Source organism: Centruroides vittatus, unplaced genomic scaffold (assembly GCF_030686945.1).
Source record: "Centruroides vittatus isolate TY-2023 unplaced genomic scaffold, ASM3068694v2 contig_150, whole genome shotgun sequence".
NCBI classification, from domain to species: domain Eukaryota; kingdom Metazoa; phylum Arthropoda; class Arachnida; order Scorpiones; family Buthidae; genus Centruroides; species Centruroides vittatus.
Genome location: NW_027120928.1, coordinates 1,183,974 through 1,202,455, shown reverse-complemented (window position 1 = coordinate 1,202,455; position 18,482 = coordinate 1,183,974). Strand labels below are relative to the sequence as shown.

The window sequence follows — 18,482 nt, the reverse complement described above, 5'->3', positions numbered from 1 at the left end:
TTATAGAAGACAGCCAATCCGAGAAGACAGAGAAGAGGTCACGGACGCGACCAAAGTCGGCCTTATAGGAGGCGGCCCCCGCGAGAAAGGGAGATAGAAGTGCCTTCCGGGAGGACTTGGGGGGAAGCTGGCCCCTATTCAGGCGTCATATGCGAGTCTTTTTGCATCGATTTACGCCCAGAATTTTTAGCATACCACGTGTTTAACAAATTCCAATGATGGAATACGAACGAGTCGGATTATCGAACTTGTACTTAAAATTCGAACTATAAATCTATAAATTCATTTAAAATTATATAATTAAACATTTTTCTAAATAATAATAAACAATTGTAAATTGATACTAAATCCTGTATTATTGTATTTAAATGTAATTCTTAAATTTCGTAGACGGCGCTTTAGTCGATTCGATTCGAAAGAAACGTGTTTTATGTAACATTAATTTTAGTGCTGAAATATTCTCATGTCTGATTTAGATTTGCGAGCCAAACCGAGTTCAATTACTTGTTTTTCTCTCTCGGATCGAACACTTTATTTGTCGAGTAAAGGAACGGTGGCCATTCCTCCCGACAGAGCACGTTTGCTGGTCAACATCTGCAGCCAGAAAAAAACTACAGACGACGTCATCAAAAGTGTGACCAAAAGATTAGATTACGTTACCGGAATATTAAAGGCTTTTGGCATTCGGGTATGGTGGTGTTCGCATTTGAATTGTTAAAGTTTGAAAAAGTATCTGCAAACTTTTCTACTACAGTTGAAATAATGTTTCTTTCAATTGTTTACCCGATATTGTTGCTAAATATATGCCCAACTATCAAAATATCCAAATCGACTCGATATTAAAAAACTTCAAATGATAATTAGATATACTTTCCGTATTATTACGTAATCAAAATAATTCCACACAATTTGTGCGTCGGTGGTTTTCTAAGATCCGTAAACTATTAGCGGGCCACCGATTTACCCGGTCGTTTTTTTAAATTGCAATATTCTACGATGTTTGACGAGCGGAAAGACCGTTTGTATTCGTCGCTTACCTCGTAGATTGTCGGACAGACAAAATATTTGGGTACTCGCGTAACGCGACTTTGACGGTAGAAGTACGAACGGCGGTCCGCGGTTCGTCTCCCGCACCCGATAAATTTAAGTTCTCCGTCCGCGGCACGACTTCGAAAACTGTGCCGTAAACGATTATTATTTCCGAAGGGAGGTTAATTTGATAAACGTCGAAACGGTTAGACCTAACGTTCCAATATTTATAATAGACTTATTACGCTTCCGATGTTTAAACGAACGACTCTACGAAAACACGTTACGTTACGTTACTAAAGCCGACCGTCGGGCCGTACGGTGGCCGCGATACTAACGATTTGTTTGGTAATTTATTAGTATTATGGCCGTCGTACGGCCCGACGGCGGTCGGCTTTAGTGATTACGATATTTGTAACCGTAACAAAAATTAGCAAATTTACCTATTGCCTAAAGATTGATAAACTTATGAGTATTTTTGAAATAATTATAATTTCAAATTCATTTTCATTGCAAGACTTTGAAGATTTTTGAAGAAATCTGCAAGGTTTTAGTTACGTATTAAAATATTTCGGTTGTATTGTTTGAGTTTTAGAAATATGATAGATAACTTTGTCGGGTGTTATAAGTTGATTATAAATTCTGTTATTAAATAAAAAGTTTGTATTTTAATTACATAATATTTTTGTTTAAAGTAATAAAAACATTTTCTTAATGTATAATTGGAAATCAAATAACTGACTAATTATAAAAGCTATGATATAAAGATACTGTTTATCTTATTCAAAGCAAAAACAAAGACTGGGAAAAAAATCTAAATCTGATATATCGTGATTTAACGTGAATTAAATGACACTATTTTCTGATTACTTAATTTGAATAGAATGATATATCTTGTAATTTAATTTTGAGATTTATTATACACTTAGTAAATGCATAATCTTATAATAAATTACTCGAATTTTTAAAGCATAGTAAATAAAATTAATGTAAAATGTAGTAAATAGCAGATCCAGAAATCTTTTAGGAGGGTGCAGAAAGGAAACGTGTCATACTATGTTAGGTACCAGGCTTTTTACTGGAGAAACAACCAGAATGGGGTGCACTCTTCTCAAGCTGTCCCTGATTATTAAGTATAAATATAAATAATAAATAAAACTAATTTGAAATTTTTTATACAAATTTCAAATTATTAATTGGTTCTTAAAGTATTGAATAATTTTATAATTTTATAATAGAAAGATATTATCTTGTATTTTTATATAAATTATTTTGAAATTTTGAAAATTATTTGTAATAATTAGAAATAATATTAATGCACACTGTGGAAAAATATTTTATAAATCTTATATTGTTGTCAAGTAACTTAAATTTTATTTCAGTAAATCATAGTGAACTGTAAGCATCTATTGTAAGCTATCTTATTGTAATAATTTAAAATTTACTTTAATATTTTGTATTCATAACTAATAATAAATATTGAATGTTAGAGAATATTTGGATTATACTCAAATTTACGTTAGTATTGTTTGAAAATATTTTTAATATATGGTGATATCAGAGCAAGAATGATCCATGTCTGTAATCCTAATTTTGAGATAATTAGCAAAAACTTTTTCACAATATTTCCCATTTTTTCATCTTTTTTCTTCTTTTTTTTGGCCCGGAATGTAACAACAAATTTATTCAAACTCAAAGGTTGGATGTCGAGCCAATCTTTTTACTAACGTAATAACGAAACTCTCACAAAAAGGCATTAAATACGTTTAAAATAAAGTTTTATTGCTGCTAGTGCTTTCGACTTATCGTAAGACGTCGTCCTCGGGCGGATATAAATTCGAATAAACTTTTCGAACGAGCTTTTTCTATTAAAAAGCTAACGGCTAATCTTTTTGTGAAAGTTTCTTTATTATTTTAACGACAAATTTGACTTGGATTTATATTACATTAAATAAAGCAATTGCTTTTACTCAAACTCCACCTGCCAAGGCTATAACACCAAAAACTGGACTTTGATTACTCTTACTCTGAGGTCACCATACTTACCTTTATAAAAAAGAAATAAAAGTAATTTCGATATTAAAACGTTTTCCAAAAACAGTAGTAAAAGTAAGCAAGTATTAATGACTCTATATGAACATCTTTAGATTATAGAGACAAACTTCATCAAGACATTCAAAAAGTAATTTTAAATTTTTTTTAAAAGTAATTTCTTTATTTCAGGAAAATGATGTGAACATAACTCGTTCACTGTTGTTTGATGAACATTATATAATGAATGCAGAAGTTGATGCCGTTTTCCATAATCTTGAAAATTGTCAAACAGTTGCCATTCAATTTACACAAAAATTAGGAAAATGTGTGTCTGTATCACCTCCAGAATTTTTTCATAGTTCTCAAGCATTTGAAAAAGGAAAGTGAGTTTAAATTTTACATTTGTTAATTTTTGCTCTTATTTTGTTTTTATTCATTTACTCCTTAAAAGAAGTTTTAGTCTTTTTTAGTAAAAAAATAATTTATAATTCAAATAAATTACAATTTTGAAATAATATAAAATACAGAATAAAATGAAACAATATTTGTCATTCAATATATTTTCATTAAACTTAAAAAAAATGTAGTAAGTATGGTTGCTGTATGTTCAAATTCTGTGTGTAATCCAAAGAAATAATTCTTGGTAGACGGCCTTACGGCAATTCGTTAGAAAAATTATGGTTTTATTTTAAAAACATTTTTGAACCAAATGCATTTCGGGTCGGTTTATGTTTCCGACCCCTCTTCGGTGCCGTTAAAAATACAAATCGTAGTAAGGTTTGCGACACTATTTAAATATCGCGTAAAAAAGGAATACAATAACAAAAAACTTACATATTATATAATGGTACATCTTAAAATTATACTTCTATATTTTTATCTCATAGGTGTATAACCACTCTCTATAATATATAAAAATATATAAATGATCAGTTTAAAACATTTTTATAAAATATATACAGTTATTCATTTTAGATTTTCCAGTAAATATGTATTATTATTTCCAATAAGAGTAAAACAGAGTAAAACCAACATTAGGTGTTTATCTGGTATTAACAGAGTAACAGTATACCGACAAGCAATGTTATCTAATTCATTCCTAACATTCCGTACAACAGGGTGTGCTTTTTAAACAATGTTTAACGCGTGGAGGCGCCCTCTATTAATTTATATCATTGGGGATCAATTGACATGCCTTCTGAAATATTAATTATGTTCTCTTTAGAGTGTTTTTTAATTTTTATATGTTCTTTAAATTTCCTTTTGTATAGGTACTTTTCTAAATGTAAAACTTTCATATTGTTTTTATTAATTTGACAATTATTATTCATTGTATGATTGTACCAAGGGGAAGTGTTATGTTTAAGGCAAATGACAGCTTCATGTTCTTGTTTCTAATAACCAGCTTGTTTTGCTAATTTAAGTTTTTGGATTATAATAGTCGCATTCTAGTCTGTAAACTGTTCCTACATTTTTAAGGATGTTTATTTTATTGTTATGTTGCTTATTAATACTATTATAAATGCTATGCAATATTTTGTTGATCAAAGATGGCATTGCTTACCGATTATACTGTTACTCTGTGTGGCGATCGAATAATTGTAACCTGGCGCTGCATACGAAAATCCAGGCGCCGCTTTTGGCATAAAAGCTCGTGCAGTCCGCCCGCTACAGGCTTTTTTCCACTCTTTTCTGGCTTGTTCCCTTCTCCTCGGATGACTTGTACGGTGCTATCCTAAATCTTGTAGCCAAGATCTCCTTACTCGACAAGTGTAACGTGTATTGTAGATTACTGTAAATAAATCCATTTGGAAAGAAACCTGGCTTTGGACATTTCAAATTTTAAGGAACATTTAAGTGGTGATGCTAGTCCGCCACACTCTGTTAATACCAGATAAACACCTAATGTCAGTTTTACTCTTATTGGAAATAATACATATTTACTGGAAAATGTAAGTTTTATAGAAAATCTAAAATGAATAACTATATATTTTATAAAAATGTTTTAAACCGATAATTTATATATTTTTATATATTATAGAGAGTGGTTATACACCTATGAGATAAAAATATAGAAGTATAATTTTAAGATGTACCATTATATAATATGTAAGTTTTTTGTTATTGTATTCCTTTTTTACGCGATATTTAAATAATGTTGTGAACCTTACTATGATTTGTATTTTTAACAGCATCGAAGACGGGTTGGAAACATAAACCAACCAGAAATTTTTCTAACAAATTGCCGTAAGGCCATCTACCAAGAATTATTTCTTTGGATTACAAGGACGTCACACATAAAATTAAAAAAAATGCTTTTTTGGAGCTTGCTAACTTACATTACACTTTCTTGATTATTTTAGGGCCAGTGGTGCATGCAAGATTTAATTTTCAGGGAGCCAAGTTGAACAAATAAAAACTTTTATAATGGGAACTCTATAAAATTCCCACCTTATTATGAATTAGTCAGTCACATAAGACAGCTAATTCATAATACAAATATACCTCGAGTTACGTCGTTTGTCAAAAAAGTATATGGAAAAATAAAAATCGAGTTTAAGTCATTTTATTCGACTTTACATCCGTCTGCCACAAATATGGAAGTCGTAATATCACTAGAAAAACGTTAAAAGTGCATAAAATCATATTAAAATATGTACATTTACATCTACATAAATGTTAATATAATCATCATAAATCCTAGAGAACGAAACACGAAAACATCTGTGTTTCTGTGTTGTCGTCTTATTTAGCGGTCTTTAAGTGCTCATTATTGTAGTTTCGACTTATGTCGTTACTACACGAGTAAATTCGACTTACGCCATTTTTTTACTTACGACGCCTCTCCTGAAACCAATTACCGACGTAAGGCGAGGTATACCTGTATAGAAATAGAAAACAGGACTCAATAGAAATAAAAAATGAAATTTAATTAGGAAAATATTTTTGGAAAATTTACTAGTGTTTCTTTTTCTTTTACTTTGGGAGGTGGCTCACCCCCCTGGATGCATTATTGTTTTGGGCAACAAATATAGTGAGTACCAATAAAGCAGTCTTTTAAATTGATTTATTTTAGAAACTGAAGTTTTATTCATTATTTCTATATTTTAGTGTTATATATGTAGAAAAACTAATCATCTGACACTTGAAAGTTCTAAAATCATTTACTAAATCTACTTATTTACTCTTTTCTTTATTTGATTTCTTTTTCAATTTTAATTCTTCATAATTTTTATAACAGTATTTTCATCATTATAATTATTGTCAGTGAAGCATACACAGTACGTATGAATGAATGAATGAATGACAATTTTTAACATAGTTTAGAATTTATGCATCTACATTTATGTACTGATAAAAACTTATCATTTGTTTTCTAATATATAAATTCTAATATTGAAAATCCTAAAATTAAAAGTATTCTTATCAAAATTAAGAATAATTATCTGTATTTAATTTCAGCTTTTAGTCTTAACCATAACTTTAAAACAGTACATATTTTATGTTGTTTGTGTATGTGTTAGGCTCAAAGACTGAAATTGCTCATTGAGCAAAAAAAAACGACCACAAAGTGTTGTGGTCGTTTCAAAACAGCCACAAAGTGAAATTTGCATCATGGCATTTGTAAACACAGCCACAATGCGTTCTGTCTAACTCAAAACGACCACAAAGTGAAATTCGTATTGTGGCTTTTGTGATATTTGACAACTATGCATTGTGGTGATTAAGAAAAGCCATAACGCGTTTTGAACGTTAGCTAATGCAACCACGATACGAAGGATAGATTTGTAAGTGTCGGAACTATGGACCTACGGTAAATTTTCCATGACGTCATAGTTGTCGCCTTGTTGTCAATAACTACTACAACTTAACAACTAACTATCAACCGTTTACATGAGAACGTATCTTTTATTTAGTTCCCAAAAGCAGTTCTCATCACCTTCGCCCTAAAGTGCATTAAACAAGAAAACAATACTTCGAAAATTTGGGCAGTTGTCGCTCGGATAGCCGTGGGTGCAGAAGTACTTTTACGTGTGCTACCTCCTGAATTTTGTGCCAAACCAAGGATATCAACGCCATTTAACCCTACGAACGCCGCCAGAATCAACGCCATTAGAACCTCCGAACGTCGCCAGAATCAACGCCATTAGAACCTATAAACGCCGCCGGAATCAACGTCGCTAGAATCTACGAACGCCTTTCCCAAGGTATTTATCACCACGCGAACTCGTTTGTAAGCTCTCTCTCTCAATCGCGTCGCTAGACCCTTGATAATGTACAAAAATCCCGTGTCAAATAAATATACGTCATGTTCTGTTAAAATGGCCTCTGTGTTCTCCTGTCCTCCATCCCGAATCCAATCGCCCGAAAAACGCGACGCTCACGCGACCGATCGTAGAATCGCCGCGGTTTCCGTGTCAGCCGAGACACGGTGGTGTCAGACCTGACGTGACACCAAAGAGGTGCCGACCCCCCCGGTCACAGATTGTAACTTATCAACAGGTGCATTGCAAACGCTTGCGGAGTTTGTATTGTGTTCATTCTTGACCAGTGCTGCCGTTTCTAGGGAATTACCCTTTTCTAGAGTAATTTCAACCTCTCAGATTAATGTTTCAGGTGGTCTTATATTGAGGGTAAATCTAGGATAAAACTACCCTGTGTTCTGATGCTATTACTCATCTCTCCACAAGTTTTGCTGGAAAAAGTTTTAGCCTGAAACCATTCTGTTTTTCCCTATAACTGGAGGGTTTTAGGATAGGACAACAGAAGCTAAAGAAATGATGCAAATTGATGCTAGGTACATGGGTGTACACTGTACAGTGATACTTCGGTTTTTGTTGATAATCCGTTCAAAAACAATCGGCAAAATTCGAAACCGATGATAATCAAAGTTGACGAAAACCGAGGTATTACTGTATATTACACCCAAGCAGGATTTTGCTTTTCTCAGTCTTCATGCCATTGAGCCATTGGCACTCTCCATATCAGATGTAAATTAATACCTCTGATAAAGCCTAAAATTCCTAAGACATTTTAGTTATTAAAATTTTCAAAAACAATGAATTAAGAATTGTTCTGATTATTATTTCACAATGATAGTACAGGGATCTGTGTCATAGAATCGTTCGTCTTATTTTTTCTTCTTTTTATTTGAGCTTGAGCTTGAGTTTGAGTTCGGAGAGTTTTCTCAAGTTAGGGTAATTTTCCGCAGTTGAAATCGATTCGATTGTTTTAGTTAGGGTGCCTAATGTTGATAGTGGACGTGCAGCTCCCAGAAATGTTTTAGCTGTCGTTATGAGCATTAATCCATCGGGTCTCTATCAGTTAGGAAACAAGAAAAGTCTTCTTGATCGACTTTATGCTCATAATGAATTTACAATTTCTATAGTAACTTTATTAACATTCAGAACGCACCCTCAACTTTATTAACACTTCGCTCAGTATCCATGTTAACATCTGGAAGTAAGCAAGGGTTTATAATGTGTCACTGTAAAAGTATTGTACTGTATTGATAAAAATGCAAATTTGTTGCTCAAAGAACATAAAATGCATGAATAATTAAATGTTGTTGTAAAGTAACCAAGTTAAATTTCTGTATATGGTAAATAATTTTGTTACCTGTGTATATAAGATGATTGAAGATAAATAAATCATAATGAAAAAGAAAGTTTTATTTTCTTATCATCACCTCGTTATTAGTTGACATCCAGAACATGTGGTGGCTTTTAACCATAATAAATCCATTGCACAGTTGTTTTAACTTTAGCAGCTGATTTTTATTTTATCGTATATAGTATATCAAGTATCTATTAGTATATGTAATTAGACCTTTAGTACTTTTTAGTGAAACAAATGTGTATTTTTCTCCATATATTTTATTTATTTGAAATTTTTTTAAGTATGAAAATTAAATTTCTAGGAAAACGTGTAGAACTAATGTTGTTTGGCATTAAAAATTGTAAATAAAAATGTTTTGAGCCTAGAATCCATATTTTAAAGTTACAAATTACTGTGTGTCGTATGATCCTGTATCGTGGTTGCAATCAGCTAACATTCAGAATGCGTTATGGATTTTCTTAATCACCACAATGCGTATTGGTCAAATATCACGAAAGCCACGACACGAATTTCGCTTTGTGGTCGTTTTGAGTTAGCCACAATGCGTTGTGGCCGTGTTTACAAATGCCATTTTGAAATGACCACAACGCTTTGTGGGAGTTTTTTTTTGCTTGATGAGTGATTTCGGTCTTTGAGCCTAACATACGCATGCTCATCTCATTTGCACATTGTTTAATCACAATACTTTGATACATATGAAAGAATTGAAAATATTTGAAGTATTTATTTTTCTCATTCTTAATGTAAAGAAAATTTCTACTCTTTCTGCTTCTATATATATAACAAAGGGAAAGTATGGTGATATTTAAGCATTTTTGGACTTGGGACCTTCAAACATCAGGAGATGCAAATAAATTCGGGGATTTTTTCTGTATTTATGGTTGTTAGTGTATGTGTGAGGTGGGGCCAGTGGCGTAGCGTAGTGGGGGCGGCAGGGGCGGCCTGCCTCGGGCGGCACTTTTAGGGGGCGGCATTTTTTCACAATAAATAATAATAATATCTTGTAAAAATTTGAACCATTTCATTTTATATTTTTATCGCACCTACGATTCGGACCGATTGAAATGAGCACGGAATTTTTCATTATTTATTCTGTGACGAAACTGGGGAATCCCCTCTCTTTAAACGTATGTATAATAATGACAACTTGCTCATTGTGGTGACTGACAACACCGTCCGTACTGACTTGTAGGGATCCCCCATACTTTATTTAAGAGGGGGCGAAATTTCAAGGGGCAGCTGACACCTACGCTATGCCACTGGGTGGGGCACTCTTTTTGAAGCTTAATAATTCCTGTACTTTTTGTTGAAAATTTCTGAAATTTTGCAGGGAAGTTTGGGTATTAGAAAGAAATGTTTCTAAAAATTTTCAGGAAAATAGGGTCATTGGTTCAGGAGATATGGCCCCAATCCCTTATTATCTCCCTAACCAATCTGAAGACTTAAAGGTAATACTAGCAATTGTTATGGATGAAAACAAATAAACAATGCTGGAAAACACTTACTCGAAAACCTTTTAAATGTGCAGCCAAATTTATTAACTTCAAATGTTTTCGATCTTGTTAAAAGACCTTTCTCAAGACCTTTGAGTAAATGTTTATCTATTGAGTAATATGCAGTCTCGGAAGAATTAATTAATGCTGGAAAAGTCAAACAACAATGTTGCCAGCTTTTATTTAAAGTTTATATTCAACTATAAAAGTTACCGTATATTTCCGCAGATGAGACAATAGTTGAACCATAAAAAAAGGATCCCAAAATCCAAGGTCATCTTATAGGACAGATACAAAAAAATTAGATTGAAATTTATATAAATTTCAATCTAAAACAGACAAACCATAATTATTTACTAGTAGAGAGTAGGGCATGTCCACAAAATAGAATAACCCATACAATGTTTTTGTGAATAGTCAAGGTCATTACCCAAATGCCCGAATCAGTGCAAACATTTGCAACAATAGCAAGGCAGAAAATAAAATTTGTTCATTCGAAAAATTACGAATAGGACATAATTCCGTATATGCTATACAGTATTATTATCCAGATAATGATCGCCGATCTAAACTAAATTCATAGGCCATTGATAGTTTGGGGTTCGTCTTATAGGACAGATATATGCTAAAACTATAAAACTTTGCCGAAAATTTATACCTCGTCTTATCTGAAGGTCATCTTATCTGTGGAAATATATGGTATATATATAAATAATTTTTTTAATTATTAAATTATTCACAATTAAACAATATAATGTTAAATGATGGTGTAACTGATAAAATTTACTGTACTTATATATTACAGTGATATATTTTTATTTGTCAGTAATCCAGAATCTCTTGCATGGAAGAAATAATTTTTGGATTTGTTGAATTTTTATTAAAAGATCTAGTATATCTTTAAACATTTAAAAAGTTAAATTAATTACAAAATGTCTTTTTTCCTAAATTATTTTGCCTAAAAAAATGAGCTATTGATATAAATTCTAACATGGTTTTTGTTGTTAATCCAGAAAAAGTGGAGAGACACACAGACAAAACACATTGTAGTGCTTAAAGTATCTTTGTTTAATCAAGGAATTAATGTACAAATAAGTTTTTACATAACTGTGGAACAAACGTCCCTACGCGTCGACAGATTGCAGTCAGAACAAAGAATAAGTTGAAGACAAAGGGTCATAAAATATTTTGATTATTGGGAAGGTCTCTCTAGTAGGTCAGATTGGTTTGCATTGGGAGTACTGACAGTTCTCTCGTGTTAGTCTTACATTCTAATAAAATATATATTATTTGATAGAGGAAACAAATAAGAAGACCCATATTTTTTCTTTTATCTAACAGGTCAACTGTTTGTGAGAAATAGGGTTCTAATGTACAGTAATTTGTAAAAAAAAATATAGTGCTGGTGGATTTATGGCCAGACTGGACATGTTGAGGGATCAATTCCTGTCTTGCCACATATTGATTCTGCTTGAGGATTTTACTTTTTATGGTTCAATATAAATGTAAGGGAAACATACAATGTTTAAAACAAATTAATTGTTTACAATGAGCACACGAAATGGAGGCATTTCTATCACAACAATCTTCTAATGAACATTTTGTTTTGGAAAATGTGAAATTTATGTTGATAACATTAGAAAAACTTGTAATTGCTATGTTTTGCAGCGCCATCTGTGGCAACTCTAAAATATGTATATAATTGATAGCGTGCCTGCACAACACATTCTGTCCTGTATTATCCTTGTTCAATAAAGCTGTGCTCTGTTCTTGTATCCATGAGAATCCATGTCCATCCTTTCTTATCTAATTCCGATGACCATATACCAATTCTGGCGATGAGGTGGATTGAAAATAGCCTATTTCTTCAATTCTATTCAAGTTTCGGCAAGAATACTGACTTTTTTTTTCTTCGACGAAATTACCACATGGCTACCTTCAGCTAGACCTTGAACCTCGATCTGTAAGTTACCTAATTGCTTATTATTAATTTCCTTTTATTCGTTCCTTGAAAAATTTTGGAAATGGCAAATGCGATTAACGTTAATCCATATAACGTAAATAGTGATTGGGAGGAATATGTGGAACAATTGGAAGAATTCTTTATAGCATCTAATATCACTGACAATAGAAAAATGGTGGCTATTCTTCTTAGTCAGATGGGACCAGTGGCTTATAAATTGTTAAGAAACCTTTGTCAACCTGATAAACCTACTTTGAAGACATTTTCTGACTTAAAAAGTATAATGAGATCTCATAAAAATAAATTAGTTAGTATAATTTCTGAGAGAACAAACTTTACTTGCTGGGTACAGAAAGAAGGAGAATCAATTAATGATTTCATAGTTGGGTTAAAATCCTTAAGCGAAAAGTGCAATTTTGGAGACTCCCTTGCAACATGTTTAAAAGATCAATTCCTGTTGGGCTTGTACGACCCTAGGATTTGTTCAAATCTATTTGCTAAAAATGAGTCTGAATTAGATCTTCAGAAAGCGATCAGTTATGTTATTGCTATGGAACAAGCTCTGATTGATGCAGGTCGTTTCAATAAATTGCCACTCGAAAATGATTATTTTAAAATTTGTTCTACAAAGAAGGAATTTAGTGAGAATAGTTCTAGAGATAAAACTAAGTTCGAAACAAAGAAAACCGGTACTTACATTTGTAGATCTTGTGGAAACAAAGATCACTCCCATGAGAATTGTAAATTTAGAACAGTTACCTGTAATAAATGTGGCATACCTGGTCATATTGCAAGAGTATGTGGAAAAACTAAGCATCCTCATGTGACCGTACATCAACTATCTCGTACCCACAAAGAATCAAATAGTTATGCAGAGATAGATAATTCTACTTATTTAAATCTCTTCAATATTCAAGATGTCTCCACACCAGTTCCACCTATTGTTCTCACTCTATCCATTAACATTAGTTTTGAAGTTGATACTGGCTCCCACTCTCCATCATTCCTGAATCCACTTTCAACAGAGACTTCTTATCCTTTTCTCTACATGGGTCTGAACATTCTCTTTGCACATATGGAAATCTTTGCCTTTATATGGTTTGCCATGGTAATGCTAATCTCATTGGCAGAGATTGGATTCGATAGTTAAAGCTTTCATGTAAAATCAACAGTATTACTACCAGGATTTCACATACAAACTCTAATCTGTTTACTTTACTAGACAAATACTCTACTATATTTTCTGATGGTATTGGATGTTCTAAATCAATATTTCTTCATTTAACCTTAAAACCAGATGCACATCCTATTTTTCTTAAACCAAGGACAGTTCTTTCTCCCTCAGGGATAAAGTTGAAGCAGAGTTATCTAGGTTAGAAAAGGCTGGAGTAATTTCTAAGATATCCACAGTGCTCAGGCTACACCTATAATTCCAGTAGTTAAAAATGATGGTAGTGTTAAAATAGCTGGACTTTTCAATCTAACCTTGAATAAGATGTTACAAATAGATGTCCATCCAATACCTCATTTGGAAGAGATTTCCATGAAATTACTTGGAGGTGAGAAGTTCTCTACCTTTGACTTAAGTGATGCCTATAACCAATTCCAATTGGATGACAAAAGTAAAAACTTTGTGGTTATCAATACTCATCTTGGATTGTATAAATGCAATTATCTCCTATATGGTATTGCATCTGCCTCTTATATGGTATTGCATCTGCTCCCACTTTATTCCAAAGAGCTATGGAGAAATTATTCTCTACCATTCCGAAAACACAACCATATTTTGATGACTTAGTTACTTCTGGTGCAAATCATTCAGACCATTTAAGTAATATTGAAGGGATTCTATCCATTTGTGAAGCAGAAGGAATCAAACTAAATAAACAAAAGTGCAAATTCTTACAAGATTCTGTAGAATTCTTAGAATTTGAAATTTCAAAACAAGGAATTGCTCATTTATCCTCAAAACTGGATCCTATATTAAAATCTCATAAGCCTCGTAATGTTCATTCTCTACGCTCGTTCCTAGGTATGTTGAACTATTATTCTAAATTTGTACCTAAACTGTCTACTTACCTACACCCTCTCTACAAACTCTTATGTAAAGGATGCTCTTGGACCTGGACAAAAGAGCATGAATCTGCTTTTCAAAGTGCAAAAAACTCATTAAAACAAGCTAAACCTTCTTATACACTATGATCCTAACAAAGAATTATACTTGGCTACAGATACTTCTCAATTTGGTGTCGGTGCTGTTCTTTTCCATATTATTGACAATGTAAAATGTCCTATTACGTTTGCTAATGCTTTACTTTTGCCTGCTCAACGTCAATATTCTCAGATGGAGAAAGAGGCATTATCCATTATTTTTGGTATCAAGAAATTTCGACAATATCTTCTTGGTCGCCATTTCATCTTAGAAACAGACCATAAGCCCTTACTTGCAATTTTCGGTGATAAGAGAGGACAGAACGAGATTGTAGCTGCTAGACTACAAAGATGGAGCATCATATTGAATGACTATAATTATACAATCAAGTACATCTCCTCTGCAACTGATATCATAGCTGACGGCCTCTCCAGAAATACTACTAATGATTTATTCATAGATTTTAGTAACTCAATCCCAAGTTCATTATTTAATTTGCAGTTTGACTCTTTTCCTTTTACCAATAGTGCTTTTATAGAAGCATCTCGTACAGATAAACTTTTCAATGTTTTGTGTAAGTGTATCAAGAATAATTGGCATCAGATAAATACAACTGTTAAGCCATTTCTTAAATTCAAGGATTCTCTTTCTTTAGAAGGAAATTTAATATTTATGGATGATAGAATATTTGTTTCTGAGAAATTTTGCAGAAATGTTCTCATTGAATTACATTCTGGACATCAAGGTATCGTTAAGTTGAAAATGCTAGCCAGATCAATTATTTGGTGGCCAGGCATTGATAGTGATCTAGAACGAACAGTGAAAGAATGTATCTTATGTCAGTCATACCATTGAAACCCCTTCCTCTATTAATACTTTAAGATGGCCAATTCCAGAAGAGGCTTCAAGTAGATTGCACAGTGACTTCGCTGGACCATTCCTTGGAAAAATGTTTTTAATAGGTATTAATGCAAAAACTAAATATCCTGAAATTCAAATAATGCCATCTACAGATTCTTCCGCTACTATTCTGGCAGTTAGGTCTTGGTTTAGTCGACATGGCCTGCCATTACATGTTCACTCTGATAATGGCCCTCAATTGACATCTTGTGAATTCAGAATGTTTTAGCACAGAATGGAATTCGTCAGACATTCTCTCCGCCATACTGTCCTGCAACTAATGGGGCAGTTGAAGGATTTATCAATACGTTTAAGTCCTCTATGAAAAAATTAAGTTGTGAAAAGGATTTAACGACATCCCTCCTTCAATTTCTTACTTCATATCGTACTACCCCTCACTGTTCTACTGGTAAAACACCAAGTGAGATGCTATTCAACTGAAAACTTTGCTCAAGACTAGCTTTGTTGTGCCCTTTAATCTTATCGGATAACAACGTAGTTTGCCCACAGCGTTCTTTTATGATAGGAGACACAATTTTTGCTTGTACAAATCATTCTTTTGATCATGACTTTTGTTCTAAAGAATATTGGGTTGCAGGTAAAGTTATTGAAAAACTTTCACCTGTTACATATAAAATTGAGCTTCCTAATGGTTGTGTATGGAAGCGTCACATTAATCAACTGAGATCTCAAACATCTGCAACCTCCGAATCTCAAGGTGCTTCATTCATTCCTCTTTAGCTGTGGTGAGAAGAAGAAAATAATCCAATAGTTGAAAAAATTCCCCAGAAAGATAACGTGAAAAATTCATCATCAGATACTGCCTTAGCTTCAGACTCTTCTAATACTCGAGAGTCAAGTCGTAGACATTGTAAAACCCCTACCTACATACAAGACTATGTTTGTAATTCTCCTTAGGAAGGGATGATGCTATGTTTTGCAGTGCCATCTGTGGCAACTCTAAAAATGTATATAATTGGTAGCGCGTCTGCTCAACACATTGTCTTGTATCGTCCTTGTTTAATAAAGCTGTGCTCTGTTACTTGTATCCACGAGAATCTGCATCCATCCTTTCTTATCTAATTCCAACAACCACACATAACAGTAATGTTCTCTCCTATCATATATTCTGACTTCAGCTGTGCATATATTAACATGTGTTTAAAAATAGCAGCACATAATTGGTTATATTTAAATGATAGTTCTAAAATAAATTGTTATTTAATTTAAAAATGGTCACTTCATAGACTTCCACTCTGATCATTTCCTGTATTCTTCTTGTTATAACAAGAATACAGGAAATGTGTAAAGAAATAAGCTTGAATTTCCTAAAGAAACAAACATTTAGAGGCTGTGTGTACTTTATTGCTTTTGGGTGGAATGGTGAAAATATATGCTCTCTTTCTGTCAGAAAAATTTTCAGCATATAATGTATAATTCTTTTGTTCAGCTCATGAATCTCGTAAGAGAATTCTTTTATCATCCATAACTCTGGAAAGACATTTTTTTTTATCCCGTTAACTACGTGTATATATTTTTTTATGAATCACACTAGAACATTTTAGAACCCTATTTCTTGTGAATGGCTGACCTAACAGATAACAGAAAAAATATGGATAGTCTTATTTTTCTTTTCATTCATTGATATATAATTTATTAAAATTAAAACTAACAGAAGAAAATCTCCCTGGTAAGTATCCAAATTTAAATAAATCACAGTATATTGATCAGTAATTTAAACCAAAGGAAAAGATATTACCATATAATGTAATAATTATAACAGTAATAAATTAATATCAATGTTGCTAAACCTTTTTTTGAGCTGAAATAATTAAAGCAGTATAGCTTTTAGTCATTGTATGTCTCTGGTACAATAAAATTTCCATCTTTGTCCTTAAGATGCCATGACAGAAATTGGATTATTGTCTTTATTAATGAAGTTTTAAATAAATTGATATGTATATGTTATAATTAAATTCTCTATTCATATAGCATTTAGTTCTTTTAGTAAAAAAAAGGACTAGAAGCCGTACGAATAAAGATTAACAGAAAAGAATAATTAACTTCTTTTAAAATACTTTATTACAATTTGTTCTACTTACAAGATTTATTTCAATTTACTTTTCTTTAAATCTAAAAATGTTTAATATCATGTACTGAATTACTTATAAAACAATGTTAAATAATACATCTGATTTTCTTCTTACTTAAATCTGTTTATATTTCATTCTAGGAGAAAAGCAACTTTAGAAGCAATTAAAAATTGTTATGACAAAGCAACAGAATTAACAAAAATATTTGGTGTGACAGTAGCAAAGCCTCTTGAAATATCTGAAGAACATAATAAATTACTCTTGGATAATATAAAATCATCTGATGTTAAAAGAGAGACAAATATAAATGATTCCCTTGCACATAAATTGAAACTTTTAACATACATCTCAGAAAGTAAAGTTAGTGTGAAATTTGAAATTAAGGGAGAATATAAACAAGCAATATTTCTTTCTTGAAAGACAATAAAAATAAATTAATATTTTTATTTACAAATTTTTACCAAAATTAATTTTGAAATTTAATTTAGATCAGTTCGGCTTGAATATACTTTTAAAATGTTATGTAAAATGTATGTAGTATTTATTTCTGTACATAAATGTACGTGATAGTAACTGTAATAAAACACTAATTTCTGTATAAAACTTTTCATCCTAACTGTAATTTTGCAAAACTTTTTGTAATGTTTAAATACAAATTTGTTCATAGTGTTAAACAGTCAGGAAATGTTTGAATCCAAGACTTAAACTAAAAATCCTAGACAAAAGTGCAGTTCACAAAAGCATATGAAGACCAAATCTCCTACAAAGGAAGCAACCTATGTGTTTTTATTATTAATTTATAACAATTGTTTGATAACTTTGCAATCAGTTATTATTTAAAATTCACAAAATAGGTTTAAATTGTATTAAAATTTTAAAATAAAGAAAATTTTTTTTAGATTTTAGTTTAGTGAAATTCAAGGTCTCGTAAATGGTGTCATCTTAAATGCATTTGAATTAGTGATCAATTTGTTAAGAAAAAAATGATAATTGTCTAATGAGTGGTAGTTACAAATAACAAATATTGTGAAACAGATGTTTTTTAGTATAAATAGTATAAATTTCAAATTATCCCATAATCTCGACCACACTATTTTAGTGTTTACACGATAAGTTACGGGCACGGTTGACGTCGGTAGCTTGTGATATTTACGATCGTGCCTCGATCGAATTTTGTCGTCGTGAATTTCCTTTGCCGA

At 32.0% G+C, this 18,482-nt stretch overlaps 1 protein-coding gene across 1 annotated transcript; it reads left to right on the top strand.

Annotated features, from left to right (window-relative positions):
• The first annotated feature begins 410 nt into the window (after positions 1–410).
• Positions 411–17,859, top strand: LOC136968628 (interleukin-1 receptor-associated kinase 1-binding protein 1-like). Its single transcript, XM_067262629.1, has 3 exons — positions 411–688; positions 3,253–3,446; positions 17,424–17,859. The coding sequence occupies exons 1-3, from the start codon at positions 464–466 to the stop codon at positions 17,698–17,700; spliced, it is 696 nt and encodes a 231-aa protein (XP_067118730.1). The 5' UTR covers positions 411–463; the 3' UTR covers positions 17,701–17,859.
• Positions 17,860–18,482: the final 623 nt, after the last annotated feature.

Excerpts from the sequence above, each read along its gene's own strand:
- LOC136968628 (XM_067262629.1), top strand. The coding sequence starts at position 464 with ATGTCTGATTTAGATTTGCGAGCCAAACCGAGTTCAATTACTTGTTTT. Across the intron at positions 689-3,252 it reads TAAAGGCTTTTGGCATTCGG|GAAAATGATGTGAACATAAC; the intron begins GTATGGTGGTGT and ends TCTTTATTTCAG. Across the intron at positions 3,447-17,423 it reads CAAGCATTTGAAAAAGGAAA|GAGAAAAGCAACTTTAGAAG; the intron begins GTGAGTTTAAAT and ends ATTTCATTCTAG.